Below are 18,672 nucleotides of genomic sequence, written 5' to 3'. Positions count from 1 at the left end.
ACTTCTTTTACAAAAGAACATGTAGATATTGGGGGGAAAGAGAAATTAATTTTAAACCAAAGTAATTGTAAAGCTCTTCTTATTCAAACATATTTACCCTCCTATTGCTAAATCATTAGACCTTGGGGGCAGGTGGAATAGGATGGAGTTGGGGGGAATGACAAGATTGTGTTGCAAAAAAATATATTTAACAGATGTATATGTGAATATAAAATCAGAGAAATTTAGTTTTCTGATGTACATATTCTATTCCTAGAGACTAAGAAAGTATAAAAGAGTAGAATTTAATTTAAGCTTGTGTATTGTGAGACAATATAGAAGCTCCATTTATTTCTAATAATAAAATTCTTATATAAATAATTTTTAACTCACCCGTTTAGATCGTAATTCACTGGTCAAAGGACTAGATTCCTCAGAGGTATTTTTATTCCCTGCTTTAAGTACATCAGAAGAAGGAACTACGAGTTTCATGTAAGTTTCCTTTTTGGCTTGATTTACCAAAGATAAAGGTTTCACATTGGACACCAATCCCGTAGACTGTATTACACTGGTGTGTTTGTTCACAGATTCCTCCTTTGCCTGAGAGCTTTGGAAAATAAATGGAAGCTGCTGTGACAAAACCTGAGGCTGCTTCTGCTGGGATTGGAATGATGAGTGAGTCTGGGATTCAGACACAAGAGGTAATGGCTGGTGTATTCTTTTTTCCTGGGCTTTTTCAGTTGCTTTCTGTCCATCTGCTTTTGGGTCTGAAATACCATGTAATAGCACCTGGAAATAAAAATTAAAAGGCAGCTTCTTAACATCTATTAAGACAAAGAACGTCAAACAGTAAAAAAAAAAAAAAAAAAGAGTACTTTAAAGTGCTCCTAATGACTTATGATAGATCTACAAAGCTCACTAAAAATATATCAAATGTCCCTTTAAAAATGTTTCTCCATCTCCTATTCTTTCTTGTGCAAAAAGAAAGAACTCAAGGTAATGATTAACTTTAAAACTATAGACTTTGAGAGTTAAGATAAACCAGTTAATTCCAAAATATGAATAATGTTTGAAAACTGTCCACAAAACAATTTATACCTGGTTGTTACTTTTATGTTGTGCTTCACTCTCTGAATCAGAATCATCTTCACTTTCTTCAATACTTTGATCTTCTTCCTCTTCATCTTCCTCTAGATCATCTGAATCACTACTACTAATGCCTTCACTTGAGGTGTCTGATGATGTGCCTGAATCACTATCACTGTTGCTAGAACTTTCCATAGCTTTTTTCCGTGGTTTCTGAATGAAGACAAAGTATTTGGAAAGACTTTATTTTTTCTTAAAAATTCAAGTTTCAGTAAAAGGTATGCTCTTTTAATTCTCAAGTGATATTTTCAATCTCAAAATGTCATTGTAGGAAAAAGGGAAAATGTCACATATTGTGAGCACAATTATTTAACAAACTGATCAAATTAACTTATCTAACAGGAATTTCCCAGTAAAAAGTATGAGCTCAGTCACATGTAGAATACTGAAAATATCAATATATTATGTATGTGGATGTACTCATATGGCTGTCATGCTTCAAAATGTATGACAGATTAAAAAGAGCAGTTCACAAAATAATTACAATTATGATATACATGTTGAAGTTATACATTTAGCTTTAGTCTTCTTTCTTCATGCAGTGAGTCAGTAGCCAAATATTTACCTATAATGCGTCAAACATACCTCTCTAGGTGCTGGACTACATGGTGTGCAGGACAGAGTTCTTGCCTTCAAGAAACTTACATTCTAGTGGTTGGGAGGGGAAGGGTGGATAGATGCTTAATATAAAAGCAAACAATTCTGTATATAATAAATGTGGTAGAGAAGATAGGTAGCAAAAGATGAAGGGGATGCTTTCAGTTAAAATCAAGGAATTTAATTACATTCCATAACAGAAAAGACAGAAAAATATGACAAAGGAGAGAGATTTTTGGAATATTTAAGACTCTACAAAAAAAGGAAAATCCAAAGCTGGTAGAAAGGGATATTAGGTCACATAAAAGGGAAGTTTTGTGTTTCAAGATTAGATAGTAGTATTGGATGAAAAGAAGAAAAATCATGAGATGAATAATAACTAAATAACTATATAATAATAGAAAAGTTAAAACTCTACCAACAGAAAGACTGAAAATGAGATGTTAAAATGACAGAGCAACACAAGTATAATCTACAGTTACTTAGGAGTATTTCAATAGCATTTGCTAATAAATAAAATAAAAGAGCAAAACAAAGAAAAAGCAGTAATAAATTACAAAAATTATGGTCTTAACAGAAATATAGCTTTCTATGACTAGTGGGGTTTGGCGAATGAAAAACAGCAATATACCTCTGCAAAAGGAAATCAAACTGAAGCCATAGTTCCAGTGTGCAGATCTCTACTCTTTCTTTTATACCTTCTGAAGATTGATTTAAATAAAATAAAATGCATGCGTGAGGAGAGTCTCTCCTGCTGGTACATTCTGCTTGCAATGACTGTGTTTTAACTGCTCCTAACTACCAAAATGCCTCTTCCACAGGTACATATTTCAATAAGCAATCTAATAGTTACCATCATTCCCTGAGCTATCTTCTTCCCTCAGAGTAGAGCAGAGAGGGATGAGAAACTGAATTGGAATAGTGTGGGAATCATACCATGAGAAAGACCATAAGGTAGACATTAAAGGGAAACAATAGTAATACTATATTAAGACTAGCATTTATTTGTCAGAGAAACAGCTCCTTCTTTGCAACCATAATCTGTTGTGGGTTTTTAATGTACAGCAAGACTATGAAAATCATAAAGAATCTAAACTGAAGTTATTTTTGTTTAAGTAGAAGCTAAGAAAGAAAAAGAATAAGGGAACTATAGTGATTTAGCAGAGAAAAATAAACTCCTATTTCAATGCCCAAGTAATCTGTGTGTATTTTTAGATTTAAAGACGGCATTAGAAACCCATTTCTCCCCACAAATGAGTCTAGAGGTGCTTGTTTTAAATGTTTAGGGTGCAAGTTTTTTCTTACAAAACTTGTCAAGATCAGTAGATTTCTGGGTCCCACTTCTAAACAGGGTACACAGATCAGCATTAACAAGCATTTAATGTGATTCTGATGCAGGTGGTACAAATTTAGTACCCATCTAAAAACAGGTACAAGTGAGGAGACAAGTATGAGTATTAGAGAAAAAGTGAAAAGATGGGTTTGTATATCACCAATTTCATTTCCTTATCAAAGTATGTGTGCGTATGTGTTTGTGTTATATTCACAATTAGGTAGTAAGCCTCTTATCTCTCATTTAAAACATTTTAAAAATGAGGCTTGTTAGGTTCATCAAAAAATGATCAAAGAAGAGCTTATTAATTTCCCCCCATCCAATCTGGGAAAGCTTTTCAGAACCCTCTTCTTGAACTGTCATTTCACTGTATACTTATTTCTTTCAATAACAAAACAAATACATATTCAAGGATATTATGTATGAGGCATAGTTGCTCAAGCTTCTGGGGATATAAGGGTGTGAGAAACAGATGCCAACTCTGCCTAGTGAGAATAGGGCGAAGAGAATCAACAAACAATCTAAATAAATGTTTTGAGTGATAAATACCATGAACAAAACAAAATAACAGATAGACAATGTGTGCTGGGGGCGGTGCAGGTGGGGTGAGCTTTTAGATGCAGTCTCAGATAAGACCTTTCTGAGCTGAGACCTAAGGGAGAAGAGTCAGTCATACAAAGACGTAAGAGAAGAGCCTTTCAAGACAGGGGAAACAGCAAAGGAAAAGCTAAAAATGTGTTTGGCATGTTCAAAAAGGAAAAAGTCAGCTAGACTAGCTAGAGCGTACTGAACCAGGGAAAGGATGGTAGAAGATAAGGATGGGTGGACTGGTAGGGGTCAGATCATACACCTATTATAAGCCATGGCAAGGATTTTATTTTGAGTGGGATAGGACATTACTGGAGGGAGTGATAACATATGATATATATTTTCACCCATTTTTTTATTGTGGTAAAATACATATAACCTAAAATTTGCTATCTTAACCATTTTAAGTGTATAGCAGTGGTATTAAATACAATCACAACGTTGTGTGACCATCAACACCGCCCATCTCCAGAACTCTTTCATCTTGTAAAACTGAAACTCTATACCCATTAAACACTAACTCACCATCTCTCCCTCCCCCTAGCCCCTGGCAACCACCATTCTACTTCTGTCTATGATTTTGACTACTCTAAGTACCTCAAATAAGTGAGATCATACAGTACAGTATTTGTCTTTTTGTATCTGGCTTATTTCACTTTACATAATTTCGTCCTCACAGTTCATCCATATTATAGCAAATATAAGAATTTCCTTCCTTTTTTGAGCTGGTTAATATTCCATTGTTATGTATATACCACATTTTGCTTATCCAGTCATCTGTCAATGGACACTTGGGTTACATCTACATTTTAGCTGTTGGGAACAACACTGCTATCTTTTGGAGACCCTGCTTTCAATTCTTTTGGGTATATAACCACAAGTGGAATTGCTGGATCCTACAGTAATACAATTTTTAATTTTTTGAAGAACTGTCACACTGTTTTCCACAGTGGCTGTATCATTTTATATTCCCTAACATATTTTCAAACCATAAAAAAATCATGTATGTATTTGAAAGACTGTTTTGGCTGCTGTGGGAACAGGAACTTGTACAGTAGCAGGAAGAAAATTCATTCAACCTTGAATTGTTTAATTTTTTTCTACACAGGCTGTACATTTGTATATTTTACTCAGAAAATTACTTTAATTAATTTAAACTATCAACATTTATTCTAAATATGTATGAAAACTATATGAGGAAATTGGACTTAATCAGTGACTTTCAATGAGAACAGCTGAGATAAGTACCCCAACCCCCTCAACAGGAATTTTTTTAATTAGCTAAAGAACATTTTCTCAAATTACACATACAAAGAGCTAATGAAACAATTTTTAAAAAGCTTTTAAAACTGAAAAATGCTAGGTAAAAAAGCACAGGACTTTCTTCTTTAGTTCCAATGCCCTTTTACCTACATTTTACTTGAACAACCCACTACCTACGACAATCTCATGCCAGACCATGAATTATCCAAAAGCGCTGTTCTTCTGAAATCTTAAATTTTAGTATGCCTCACTAAATAGCCAATCTCTCTATAGTGTTATTTCCACTTAGCTATCTATAAACACTCCTAATGATACCTCAGAATCTCTCTCTTTATATTATTAAAGAAATGCCTTTGTCATTTTTTAGCATGTGCTCCTGATAATAGTTTTTAGTGCAACAGCACTGATTTTGTTTAGAAATTTCAATGTAGAGTCCTCATTGGAACTAAGTACAGGGACTGCTTCACAGTCATGCCTCCAAAGTCTTGCGCAATGCTTACACACCGTGGAGGCCCAGGACATTTTAGATATTAAATTTTACTAGATTTTAGAACTAGTTAAAAGCATGGGCGCTTAACTTTTAGAAATATACATCTAAAAACATACCCAATAATATGATATCTGGAATTTACTTCAAAATAGTATGGGAATCAGGAATGGGTGGTGTTTCAGTGTCTGGCATGTGGGGAAACTGGCAGCGGCTCTGAGACAGGCCCTTGGTGCTGACACTAATGGGAACGCCCTTGAAACAATCGTAAGGGAGAAGAGCTAAGGGCAGTTAAAGAGCAACAGGTAGGAGTATGACCCTGAAACCTGTGTCCCTGGGAGGAAACAACCGAGAGTTTTATTTTTAAACCATGTTTACTCAAATGCTTAGCGGTGTGGCTTGAAGGGGAAAGAAATGTTTGTCTTAGGGCCTAAGTATACTACTTTTCCATTTTTGTGACAGATACCATCCAGCTTCTTAGCATCATCAGATGACATTCCCCAAATCTCTCATAGAAGGGTGCTGTTCTCTAGAAAATATCTTCTGTTGAGAAGGAAACTAAAAGATCTAAATGAAGTATCTCTATAAAATATGCTCAGCAAAAGGAAAGAAACTTTTATTTCTTCACTTGATCCTGGAAAATATACAGAGCTTGATCCTGTCTTAAAAAATGACAAAGAAAAATTTGATAAAAGAGTTCCTTAGGCTTAAAAATTGGAGCCCAGGAAGCACACTGCTTGGATTTAAAGTTCAGATCAGTGCCATCTGCACAGTGGCTACGCATATCTTGCTATTCTTACTATGGTGTGTCAGACCTTACTAGTCCCTTTTACATTATAGTTGAAACGTGGAGAGCATGATATGGGTAGGATCGCAAACTTTTGACACGCTTCAATTGGGAAACCAGGCCTTAAAAGCAGTTTTTATAAAATGTAGAAGAGTAGACACAATTTTAATTATTATCTTTGTTTCCAAAATGTTTGCAGAATAAACCAAGACCTCTCATTCCAGAGGAAATTACAAACGGGAGCAGACCAAATTCACTAATGTGGATGAACTAATATGTAGTATGTTAGATCATATAGGTGGAGGTTTCTCAGCTTACTTAGCTGGATAGATGAATCCTGACCTATATTTCATAAGGTTGATATGTCAGAGCTTCCCTGGCATGATGTGAAAGAAGGAATCTAAAAGCTTAGAGTAATTAGAATGTTGAAGTGAATTTACCATGTGTGACCTACACACCCACTCTACTCCTGGTACCAATTCTAGAATAGACAAGATCTAGCTAGAAAGCAGAAACCGCATTAGCAATCTGAACAAGAAAATTTACATAAAGAGTTATTAACTAGTAATTGCAGATTAACTACTAACAGGGATAAAGAGACCTCTAAAGAATATAATAGCGGATAAAAGGAATAGCCACTTTCTGTAGGACTGAGGTAGAATAATGAAATAAAGACAACCTTGGAAGAGAGCTTCTTTTCGCCAACACCCCATTCAGCCAAGGCTGAGCTTCAGACTTAACTGGAGAGGATAAGGCTTTTGCCCACTGGATGGCGGAGAAGCTCAAGGAAGTATCACAGGTCAAGGCTGGCACACAGGAAACACTGCCTGCTGGGGTGCCAGAAAAACGTGGCTGGGAACCTGCCACCAGGGGTACCAGTTAAATGGGTAGAAAGCTACCCACTGGCTTCCCAGCAAAACCTGATAGTAAGCTGCCTGGCATTGCGATGCCAATGAAACTCACTAGGATGGTATGCACCACTGGGTCTCCTGACCACCAATGGGTCTCCTGGACCACATGCAGAGAAGCCTTTAGCTGGCAAGGAAGCCATCCCCTGGCAGCCACAGCATAAGAGAAAGAAGAAAACACTAGAACCAGGAACAGAAGTCCCATTGTCTTACAGGACTCTGTATTGACAAGGCCTAACACTGTACCAACTGGCAAAGGAGAAAAAAGTGAATTTAGAGCTGAGAGGCAATAAATTGATAACTTGCAGAGTTGGAGACATAGGTGAAATAAAATTGGCCATGATGTGATAACTGTTGAAGCTGAATAGTGGGTACAAAGGATTATTCTGTCTACTTTGTATTAGTATATTTGAAATGTTCCATAATAAAAGCCTTGTTATTTTTTTTCTAAAGCACAGATTCTGGAGTCAACCTGCTTGGCTTCAAATCCTGGTTCAGCCACTTACTGGCTAATTATTTTGGTGCTTTGTTTCCCCATTGGTAGTAATAGTAGCTACCTCATTTGGGGTATAGGGAGGATTGAAAGATATTACATGCAAAGCAATTAGAATACAAATGATAAGGTCAGTTCTTAATAAATTTTATCTATTATTACTATTTCTATTAATACTGGTGCTGACAGTTTTAATTTTTTAAGATATATTAGTACCACACCATAAAATACATAACTGCAAAAATAAGAGTTGTTAATTCATAAAAAATTAATCCATAGATTCTGGTGATTTGAACTTTAGAATGCTTATCTCATATATAGATCTGTTATACATTGATTCTTTAAAGAATAACTTACCTTATCTTTGATTTTGTCAGCTCTAGCATCCAAAGGCTGGTTTTTGCTTTGCTCCTGGTTACATTTTCTATTTCCTCCACCCGAGCTTGTACTTTTAATTTGTCCCATGGAACTTGAAGCAGTAGTGGAGAGTACAGATGTGTTGATACCAATTACAGATGATGTACTGTTTCCATTTATTGACCCATTTACACCTTGAAAGTAAAAATAAACATGTTTCCACAATGGAATGTTATTTAGCCATAAAAAGGAATGAAGTACCAATACATATATATACACAATATGGACGAAATTAAAAACATGACAAATGAAAGAAGCCACACATAAAACGTCATGTATATTACGATTAAATATTCACAGCAGGTAAATCTATAGAGACAGAGTACAAACTGGTAGTTGCCAGGGGCTGCGGGAGAGGGTACAGGGGAGCAACTGTTAATGGATACAAGGTTTCCTTTTGGGGTGATGAAAATGTTTGGGAACAAGGCAGAGGTGGTGGTTGCATAACACCGTGAATGCATTAAATAGCGCTCAATTGTTCACTTTAAAATGGTTAACATCATGTTACATGAATTTCAAAAAACATGTCTAGAAAGATTATTAAATACAAATGTTCCCCTTTTAGAGCAAACTCCCCAAAACACTCCAGTGAAAAGATAATAAACCATCTAAAATGTTATTTTTCAAATTATAGTCTAATGATAGTTATAAGTTGCAGACATATTAATCACCATTTAAAAGAAAAATAGAGTACTAGGATATTAGTTTTAATGAAGTTAATCCTTAATTGCAGAAGTAACATACAATATTGGATTTCATATAGGGCGGTATGAGATATAGTAGAATTGGGTTAAAATCTTGACTATATCACAGCCATATGTAAGGAGTATTTTCTTGAACAACTTACTTAACCTTTGGCTGCAAAATTAAAATACTTCTAATCTCAAAGAATTATTATAAGGATTAAGCATGACAATGTGAAAGGGTCTAGCAAAATGCCATAAAAACGTTATTAAACCTAACTCTTTGAAAATGGTATTGGAATGGAAGATGTATAGTACTTCATTTATGTTAACACGGATACCTTTTTCAGGACCATTTCGATTACTTTTTCCTGAAGTCCTTGAATGGAATGAAGAAGAATCATGATTCTGGGCTGGAGGAGCAAACAGTGGTGGAATTCCCAGTAATGGTGAAAAGAAGGTTGCCCCTGTTCGAGTATGAACATCTGCTGTTCGCCACCATTCTGCACCTCAAAACCAAACAAACCCATCAAACAAAAATATTTGAATTAACTTTTCAGTTAATGTGACAATTGCTTTCTATATTTTATTCCCTTTCAAAAATATTTCAAGTTTCATCTTGGAACAGAATTGCTAAATTACATATAGTTCTGATAATCTTTCTAATTATAAACAGCTGATTAGAACTTGTACACTCACTACTCTTCTCGTTAGGCCAATATCCAAGAATCTTCACATAGCAGCTTTCTAGAGTTCAAGCTTATAAAGGACAAAGGTAGTCCATAGTTTCAAAACTAACACTAAAAACTTAGAATATGAAAGAACTACTTGACTTTTTAATTGACTTAAACTATATCTTTTCTAAATTAGTAAAGACAATACCTAAGACTATACTAATCTGTTTTAAAATTTTAGAATTTAAGATTATACCTACAATAACTCACGTTAAGAATTTCCTCAAATTACATGCAACATAAATCTGGCTCTGATAAATCAAGTGGTCTAAATAATAATACAAGACTACTATAATCCATTATGCCTCAAATGCATTCATGAAAGAAAATTCTATGGTCAAACAAAAACATAAATATAGCAAAATCAGTAAGCCTTTGTTTTGGTTTAAGAAAGAAGTTCTCAAAGAATTTCAAAAACAAGTGATTTTATATTAAAGCATAAAATATTTATAAAGCTTCTCCCCTGTAAGTTACTGAAGAAAGCTTGAATTTTATTTATACTTCTGCTCATAAATTACAGACGATTGTTTTATTGACATAAAATGGCTAAATGGTAGAAAATCATTGAATACAATTTAGATACTCAAACAGTGGCTCTCGGTTAAAATTTTTAGAAAAGGCAATAAGCCAAGTTTTATAGAATACGTTTTTCAAGGAAGAATGAAATATTCTTGTTTTACCCCCTCTAAAATACTGAAAACAATTTTCTCCAACTAAATAGCCAGTAGAATACCTAATCAGTTATTATCTTTCAGGCCAGTCTTCCAAAAGATACAGTATAGTTTTCATTGATTGTAACAACCACAAGAAAATTAGAGGAAAAAACCACAACAGTGTAGTATGGGAAAAACTCAAAATTGTCAGTGTATTGCATTATATGATCTTTAAAGCTTTTCCAGAAATACCCTTTCATTAAAAATAGAATGTAGGCTGGGCCTGTAATCCTAGCACTTTGGGAGTCCTAGGTGGGAGGATCTCTTGAGGCCAGGAGTTTGAGCCAGCCTGAGCAAGAGCTAGACCCCGTCTCTACAAAAAATAGAAAAATTAGCTGGACGTAGCTCCTGTAGTCCCAACTACTTAGGAAACGAAGGCAGAAGGGTCTCTTGAGCCCAGGAATTTGAGGTTGCAGTGAGCTATGATGATGCCACTGCACTCCAGCCTGGGTGACAGAGCAAAACCCTGTCTCAAAAAGAAAAAAGAAAATAGACTGTAAAGTGCACCTTCATTATCTAATGGCAAAATCTGGTTATAAAAAAGGTGAAATGTTCATTGTAACTGCTATTCTCAATGGTCTAAAAAACAGTATAAGCAGAAAACTGCAAAAGCTATTCTTCTGCACTGCAGGAAGGCAATGCTAGTGAAACGACACCAATGTATATTCAGCTGTGCCTGAATGATGGGAACTGAACCAAGACTAACTACACAAAAGCATTAATCATTTATTCACTGTTTAGATGAAAAACATACATTTAGATAGGGGAAAAAAGTGTGTATTTTTGGTTTGTATCAGCACAGTCAGAGTCTATTGTTATTTATAGGTTTGAAAACTAGGTTCCACCTAGCTAATAAAAAGGGACTGAGGATTCCTGGAGATATTTATATTATTTAAGACAGAGTCTATAGTTAAAGCATTAAAGTTGAATGTATAGACTTTGTAAACAACCAACAAATCAGTAAGGTAATCAAAGTGCAGTAGGATTCAAATATTTTAGACATAAACTCAGAAAAAACATAAAAATGTACTTCAGAATGTCAATGATAAATAAGCACACAGTAGGGATTACAGAAAACAATGGGAAAATGTGTGTTATAAATAAACTGACACCACAGAGGAAAATACAAAACAAATGAATAAGATTAATTAAATAAAAATATGAAAATGGTACAGCTTCTGAATATACACTTTACAAATGTCTGATATTATTTCATAGGAGATAATACAATTTTTATTAAGTGACAAGTTTAATTATCTTCCAGATTTAGGAAAGTAAAGTTTTAGAAAATTTATTCACTCATAAACTAGCTTATTGATAAAAGGAAAAATACAAAATAAGAGTACATAAATCAGAACATGATGAATTTCTAAGTATATTCAAAAGAAGTAACAGCATAGTAGCAACATTAATCATATGCAACCAAAAGATTCTAATATTTTAGAGGATATCCTGGTTCTCAATTTAAACCTGGAAGATTTTGCAGAATTTTAAAATCTTTCCTATTTTATAAAGCCAGATATTTCACAAAAATTCATGGTAATATATTAAATATAAAAACTAAAAATTATAAATATTTTAAAAGAAATTATCATGAAATACTATTTCAGTATAAAATAGAAATAATTTTTTAATAATATTATATACTAATGTACATCAAATAATTTTACATGTATTGATTTAACCAGAAATCCAGAATAGTTTAGAAATATATAAAATTTAAAAACAAATTATTCCTCATTTAAAATTCCTAGTAATGTTTTCCCTGTGTGTTCCCATTTATTTATTGGGTGATTTTAAAAGTTTGGCAATTTGGTTACCCTTCTGAATAAAGCCAATGATAGAGAATTTATACTTCAGTTATTGTACCAAATCTATAACTTAAGCAAAACGAGTCCTTGAAAACCAGGCACAGTCTCTGCCCATTTGGCAAAAAATTATGCTCACATAGGCATACTTTTATCATTAAACACTCTGTCTTAAAATTGCATGTTTAATCAACTCCTAAAAACTATAAGAAACATAAAATATACCACGTTAACATATTCCTTTAGTAACTGGCTTAGTGCACAGAACATAGTAGATGCTTCAAGAACTCTGTACATTAAATGAATTAAGTAAATAACTTATGTAGGCTGGAGAAATTATTAAATTTTTTTCTATAAAGTGGCAGAATCAACATTATTGAAATCCAGATGAGTAATTTTTAATACTTGTTAACCATCATTCCAGCAAGAAATATTTCATTTTAATAATATAGTAATTACATTATGGTTTTGAAATGTTCAAAAGCAAGTTTAATAAACTAAAATAGAACAATAAAAAAATTAAGATACCAGTAACAATATTATCTATTTTGATTTTTATTCAGCAATTTTATATTTCAGTAAATATCTATTGAATGCTTATCTTGCTAAGTAACCATGCTAGAAAATAAGTAAGTTCCTATTAATATTTTTAAAGGAAATGTTAAGATTTAATTTAATGTCTACTCACATTATTCTTCCCCTGCATCCTCTCTCCTGGACAACTCAAAGGAATAATTTGACTCAAGAAATAGTACTTGAAATATACATTTAACCATCTATCTTTTCTACAGATAGTTTAAACAAGGTAACTTGTTTCCTTTTAAAGAAGCACTTGCCAATCTGTTAACCATTAAAGTGGGCAAAAGAAAATAGTAACGATAGTTACCAATTACAGACTAAATATGTGTGTCAGACACTGTATTCAGCATTAAATATGACTTATCTTCTTTAATCTTCACAAGAATCCTATGAGGCAGGTACTATTATTGTTATCCTTGTTTTTCAGAAGAGAAAACTAAAGCTGAGGGGTCAGATAATTTGTGCAAGGTCACATAGCTACAAAGCAGCAAAGCCAGATTTAAATTCAGATCCATTTATTTCTAGAATTATGTTTCAATGTTTTAAACTACTTTATGTGCACTAAAACATGCATCCCTTATTAATTTTAGTAAAGTAAAATTAATCACTGGGAAACACATTCAAATTTAGACTTTCAAGATAATATATCAAGACAAATTAAAGTGTTTTTGTCTAAATCAAGCTTTAATTGGAGTCTTTCTGAATCCTTATAATCTCTAGAATTTTGGATAATAGTGGTCTTCTTGCCACATAAGTGGCGCAACTCTATGGTTGTTTTGATCAAATATAGAAAAATACAGAAACTTAGGAGTCAAGCTCATCTTTTTTACAAAGTGAAGTGAAAACCCAAAATAAAAGTGTAGCAATCTTTATTCTGTTATTCAGGTGATGGGTACACTAAAAGTCTAGATTTTTCCACTATATAATTCATCCGTGTAACAAAAAACCATTTGTACCTGCTAAATCTATTAAAATGAAATTTAAAAAATAAAAAACAAAAAGTTGGACTTTAGTTTCACACTGTAAGTTAAACAATTTTTTAAAAAACCAAATAAAGCTGAGAAAAATTCATCATAGTTTATACTTAACAATACGTACCCTTTTTTTGTGTATTATACATCAATAAAAAGCATGAAAAAAACTTGGCTGAATTATTCCCTTTCATGATAGATGCCTATTTCTCTAAATATCTGAATACCTAATTAATTGCTCTGCCACCTAACACAGTGTTTCTTTTTTTTTCAAATGATAAATAGAATTAAGCCAATTCTTGCACAAGAGTTTTAATACAACAGGTATTAGACTATTCTTTTTTGTTCAATTTAATAAACAATTTACTGCTTGAATAGTTTCAAGCTTTCCTCCTTTCCTTGAACACTGTTTGTATCAGATGTTTACCTGGAAAAGATGCTAGTTGGGGATGTGCGGCTAAGGCTGTGGGTGTACCAAGTGTCCCCAAACCACCAAATTCTGAATGCCCTGAGCTGGCTGAATGTAGACCAAAGACTGGGTGGCTGACCATTGGGAAGGCACTCGACACTGTGGACAGGTTAAACGGTTGATCCCCAGCTGCTCTGAATAAATGTCCTGGGAGGGAAAAAAACACACTTAAAGTTGTACTATAAAAACAGAGAGATTTATCTGATTTCAGCGTTCACAGTTAAAACTTATAATAATTTCTTACCTACTGAATTTTTATTTTGTGTTTTTTCTGCTGCATTTTCTACTCTTCAAACCCTATAGAATAAGATATTTCTAGAAATATGAAAGTACTCTAAAAAATAATTAAAATGAATGGTATAACTTTATTTACTTTGAATTTGAAAACTAATGTTTTCAGTAAATAATTCTCACTAATTAAAATAGTTTGACCTGAGAAAGAGAGGTCAATTTTCTGTTAATACATGTACATTAATATATTATCAAGATTTTTTAACTTATTAATCTAAGGTTGAAACCATTGAAATATTGAAATAAGTCCACAATCTATCACCAAGTCATTACTCAAATTATCATACACTCTAGGCAAAGAGATCCCAGTTTCCCTGTGCCAGAACTGAAATTCTGTTCTCTAATACAGTCATGCACTGTTTAATGGGGATAAGTTTTAAGAATTGAGTTGTTAGGTTATTTTGTTGTTGTGCAAACATTATAGAGCGTATTTACATAAACCTAGAGATAGCCTACTACACACCTATCTTGTAGCCTATTGCTGCTAGACTACAAACTTGTACAGCATGTTACTGTACTGAATATTACATGTAGGCAACTATAACACATGGTATTTGTGTATCTAAACATATTTAAACATAGGAAAGGTAGAGTAAAAATACAGTATTATAATCTTATGGAACCACCGTTATATGTGTCTGTCATGACGGAAACATCATCATGCGGTGCATGACTGTACTTCTTAGGTGAGGAGAGTATCTTGATACCAAAAAGGGATTATATTCTAGCCTAGTAAGACAATGCACGAGACAACATAAGGATTTAATTCATAAACTTACTAAGATATTTATAAATGCATTCACAGGTGGTTATCAATATAAAAATCAATTTTAACTTTCTGATAGTAAGACAATATTTAATTCAAGTGAGTGTGACTTTTCAACCTCCAGTTTATTCTAAAGAGAATCTAATACTAAGTGTTATAATCCCAGGTCAGAGTGTCACATGATCAAAAACACAACTTATTTTTCATACTTTGTAGGAATTTGGCAGAATTTTTTTTTAATACTAGAAAATCTTCTGTTTACATCCAGGAAATAATTGCTACTGGCTTGCTACTATGAAAATAGAATATCAAACCCTAAACTCCAGGTTATCTTAAGAATTTACTGTATGAAAAGTAGTGTGCTCTGTGTTTAAATCAGAATAAAGCTTCCTTAGTATCTCCTATTTATATTATACAAGCTCTGACTGTGTAATGCAATTTAATTAGTTTTAACACCGTATGTTTGAAATAAATTAAAAAATGTAAGTTAAAAATAAAGTATACTTTTTGTTATCATTTAGTTATCAACTAAATCTCTCCTCTTTGGTTTTTTGCTCCCTGAAAACCAAGTGGTAGTCCTAAAAAATGTTAGAGTGTACTCTCAAAGATTGATATGAACCCTATATTCTTTACTGAAACAATGCTACATTCTTTGTTGAAACAGGTAGATTTTAATGACTTTAAATAAATAAGATTTGAATAAATTTCATCAAGTATGTCTTGTATGAGCTTATAAGGAAAAAGTTCTGATTCAGGTTAATGTTTCCATCACAACACTGCAATAACAATCTCCCATGGAAGATCCTCAAAGTGTCCTTATGAGGAAGCCCACAAAGAAACTGTGAGGTAGAAGGATAAGGAAAGGGCACAAACTTGGGTGTCTTTAACTACAGTTTCCACATTTCCATTCCCTTATTTCTCAGCATGACCTCTGGTCTCTCTCAAGGCCAACCCTTTATCCTATCTCCTTCCCTCTCAATATCATCAACATCTCTCCTGTGTTAACCTTAAAAGGAAAAGTCTTATATCTGCTATGTCTACCTCCTCCCCACTTCTCAGAATCTTTTTTTTTAGACTCATACATTTCCGAGCATATAATCTTCAATATTTGTGCTAAGCTCCCAGCCTCCCTTCCACTTGGTCTATAAAGTCACTAAAGTTTTTCTAATCACTAGATGCCACTAATCTTTACTCTTTTCATTCTTAACCTCTCTATATATTAATAAGTCTGATATTTCTGATTTCCTCTTTCTCATTAAAACCCATTTTCATCTTTAAGCTCCACATCATATAACTCTCTTGATCCTCTTCTTAACTACAAATCTTTCAATAATACTACTGTCTCCTTATTCTTATCGGATTTTCTTTTCTTTTTTATTCCTAAATGTAAGGATTCCTAAAGATTCTGTCCAGCTATCTCCTTTTTTCACTCTATACTTTCTCCCTCAATATTTTATGTGCTTCCACTGTTTTAACGATCACCTCTGTGTGGATGAATTCTAAACAAGGATTTTCAGCTCTTTGAGGCAAAAACTGAATCTTATTCATCTTAGTATTCTCAATACCTAGCATAATCTGAAACACAATAGGTACTTAACAAATGTTTCCCACTGCTGCATTTGTGGTCACATTATTTCTTCCACTTCAAAACCTCCAAGCCTACATAACACGCTCTTCAACTTTTGCCCTTAATAATCTTATCTATTCTTTACTAACCATCTCAAAAATGTATTACCCAAGAAGTATTCCTCAATCTCCCAGACAGATATGTTTGGGGCCTCCTTTGAGCAGTCATGATATATTATTGACAATCTGTCTTTTATTCCATTACTAGGGTATAAGGTTCTGAAGGAAAAGAGCCATTTCTTAATCATTTTTACTCCTTACAAAACATCACACAAAGCAAACTGTTATCAGTTGGCAGAGACAACACTTCATAATACCTGCTATAGGCAACTCCAAAATAGCAGTTTTCAATTCTTTATTTTTCTCTTCTTTTAAAAGGCTAGAATAACCAGGATCATTCTTTAAATGATTAAAGATATAATACCTCACTTTTTCTCTGTTCCAATTGCAAAAGTCATTCACGATGTTACTAAAAGCTCACTGGGTAGTTAGGAGCCAATTTAATAATGTCTACGTTGTAGCTTTAATCTTTTTATACAGTAGGGGGAAACATTTTGATTACACCCTTCATTCCATTGCCAGGACAATGCCCTTAATCTTCAACTATCTTAAAATTTCAAGCTACTGTTTACAAGGGGATTTTTGATCAAAGACTGATGATGGCTCCGTGAATCCTATAATTCCATTTAAAACAAAGCATATTCTGTATTAATAAAAAAGCAGAAAGATACCTTCTTACACAAAACAAAATACAACACAAGTCAAACAGGCTCTTTTAACATTATGACTATTTAAAAAAATTATTTGGATATTATTATAGAATGGTCCACTCCTGGAGAAGTAAATTTTCCCTACATTAATATACCTAATGTATCAGCAGATAAAACCTGTCTTGATTAAAGCTTTTAAGTTTTGCTCAGAGAAAACATTTGCAAAATGATAAATTATAACATAAAGTGATAATACTTTTAGAAGAGCACAATTATTCCTTTTTAGCGGATATTAATATTCAAACATAGTTTCAATATTATGAACATAAATTTTATTTTAGTTTCTAAGACAGGTAACAGTGTGCACATTTTGCCTAAAGAAAATTAATATACATCTGCAATACCTAAATTCTTGACTTAAATTATAAGCTGAATATTTTTTAGCAGGGCTTTTCAAATTCTATTAGCCAATACATATAAAAGTGATTAAAAGCAGTAAATAAATGCCACTGTGTCAATAAAAAGGCATAGTAACTACAAGTATCTATCAATATTAGTAAACAATAAGAGTTCTTTCCCCCATAAGAATGAAATAATATAAATACTGAACCCTGAACCTAAACTACCAGTGAACAAAATCTACTATCACTAAGGAAAAGTCCAGAAAGCAAATTAAAATAATTGTAAGGCATAAGTATGCTAAAGAATTCAATCTATTAAAAATCAAGATTGCTTACAGCAAAACTCCACAGGTTGCTTTTTTGTGTGCTAAAAATGTCTTTAATCCTTCAATGCTACACAACTTTGTTGTAATATGTCTTCAAACTTTTGTCTCTAGTTTTTAAAATTATAAGCATAATTTTACAAAACCATCCTCTAATACACGTCCTGCAAAGTATGACTAGTCATCAAAAATGGAAGTGAATTTAAATAATGTTCTTATGAGTACTTTTATATCAGTAATAACTGAGTATAATAACCAAAGAGAACATCACCAAATAACTCTAAATTAAAGCAATACTCAAATTATTGAGTCACATATTAAAATTCTTTTTTTTTTTTTTTTTGGAGACAGAGTCTTGCTCTGTTGCTTGGACTAGAGTGCCATGGCGTCAGCCTAGCTCACAGCAACCTCAAACTCCTGGGCTCAAGCGATCCTTCTGCCTCAGCCTCCTGAGTAGCTGGGACTACAGGCATGCACCACTATGCCCGGCTAATTTTTTTTATATATTTTTAGTTGTTCAACTAATTTCTTTTTATTGTTAGTAGAGACGGGGGTCTCACTCTTGCTCAGGCTGGTCTTGAACTCCTGACCTTCAGCGAT

General features: G+C 33.2%; 1 protein-coding gene across 4 annotated transcripts in view; it reads right to left on the bottom strand.

Annotated features, from left to right (window-relative positions):
* The window catches only part of BAZ2B (bromodomain adjacent to zinc finger domain 2B), a 256,050-nt gene that overhangs the window by 102,147 nt on the left and 135,231 nt on the right, over positions 1-18,672 (bottom strand). For 2 of the 4 annotated variants that reach the window (XM_069496681.1, XM_069496808.1), the window contains exons 4-8: positions 13,914-14,102; positions 9,023-9,190; positions 7,939-8,132; positions 1,078-1,278; positions 373-768 (exon numbers count right to left, since the gene is read on the bottom strand). In XM_069496681.1, the coding sequence (XP_069352782.1) occupies positions 373-768; positions 1,078-1,278; positions 7,939-8,132; positions 9,023-9,190; positions 13,914-14,102 (1,148 nt within the window). The remainder of the gene's footprint in view (positions 1-372; positions 769-1,077; positions 1,279-7,938; positions 8,133-9,022; positions 9,191-13,913; positions 14,103-18,672) is intronic. The other 2 variants (XM_069496896.1, XM_069496717.1) reach the window with 2 other exon arrangements.

The sequence above is a fragment of the Eulemur rufifrons genome, chromosome 1 (assembly GCF_041146395.1).
Source record: "Eulemur rufifrons isolate Redbay chromosome 1, OSU_ERuf_1, whole genome shotgun sequence".
In the NCBI taxonomy this organism is placed as follows: domain Eukaryota; kingdom Metazoa; phylum Chordata; class Mammalia; order Primates; family Lemuridae; genus Eulemur; species Eulemur rufifrons.
This window is presented reverse-complemented; position numbering and strand designations above follow the sequence as displayed.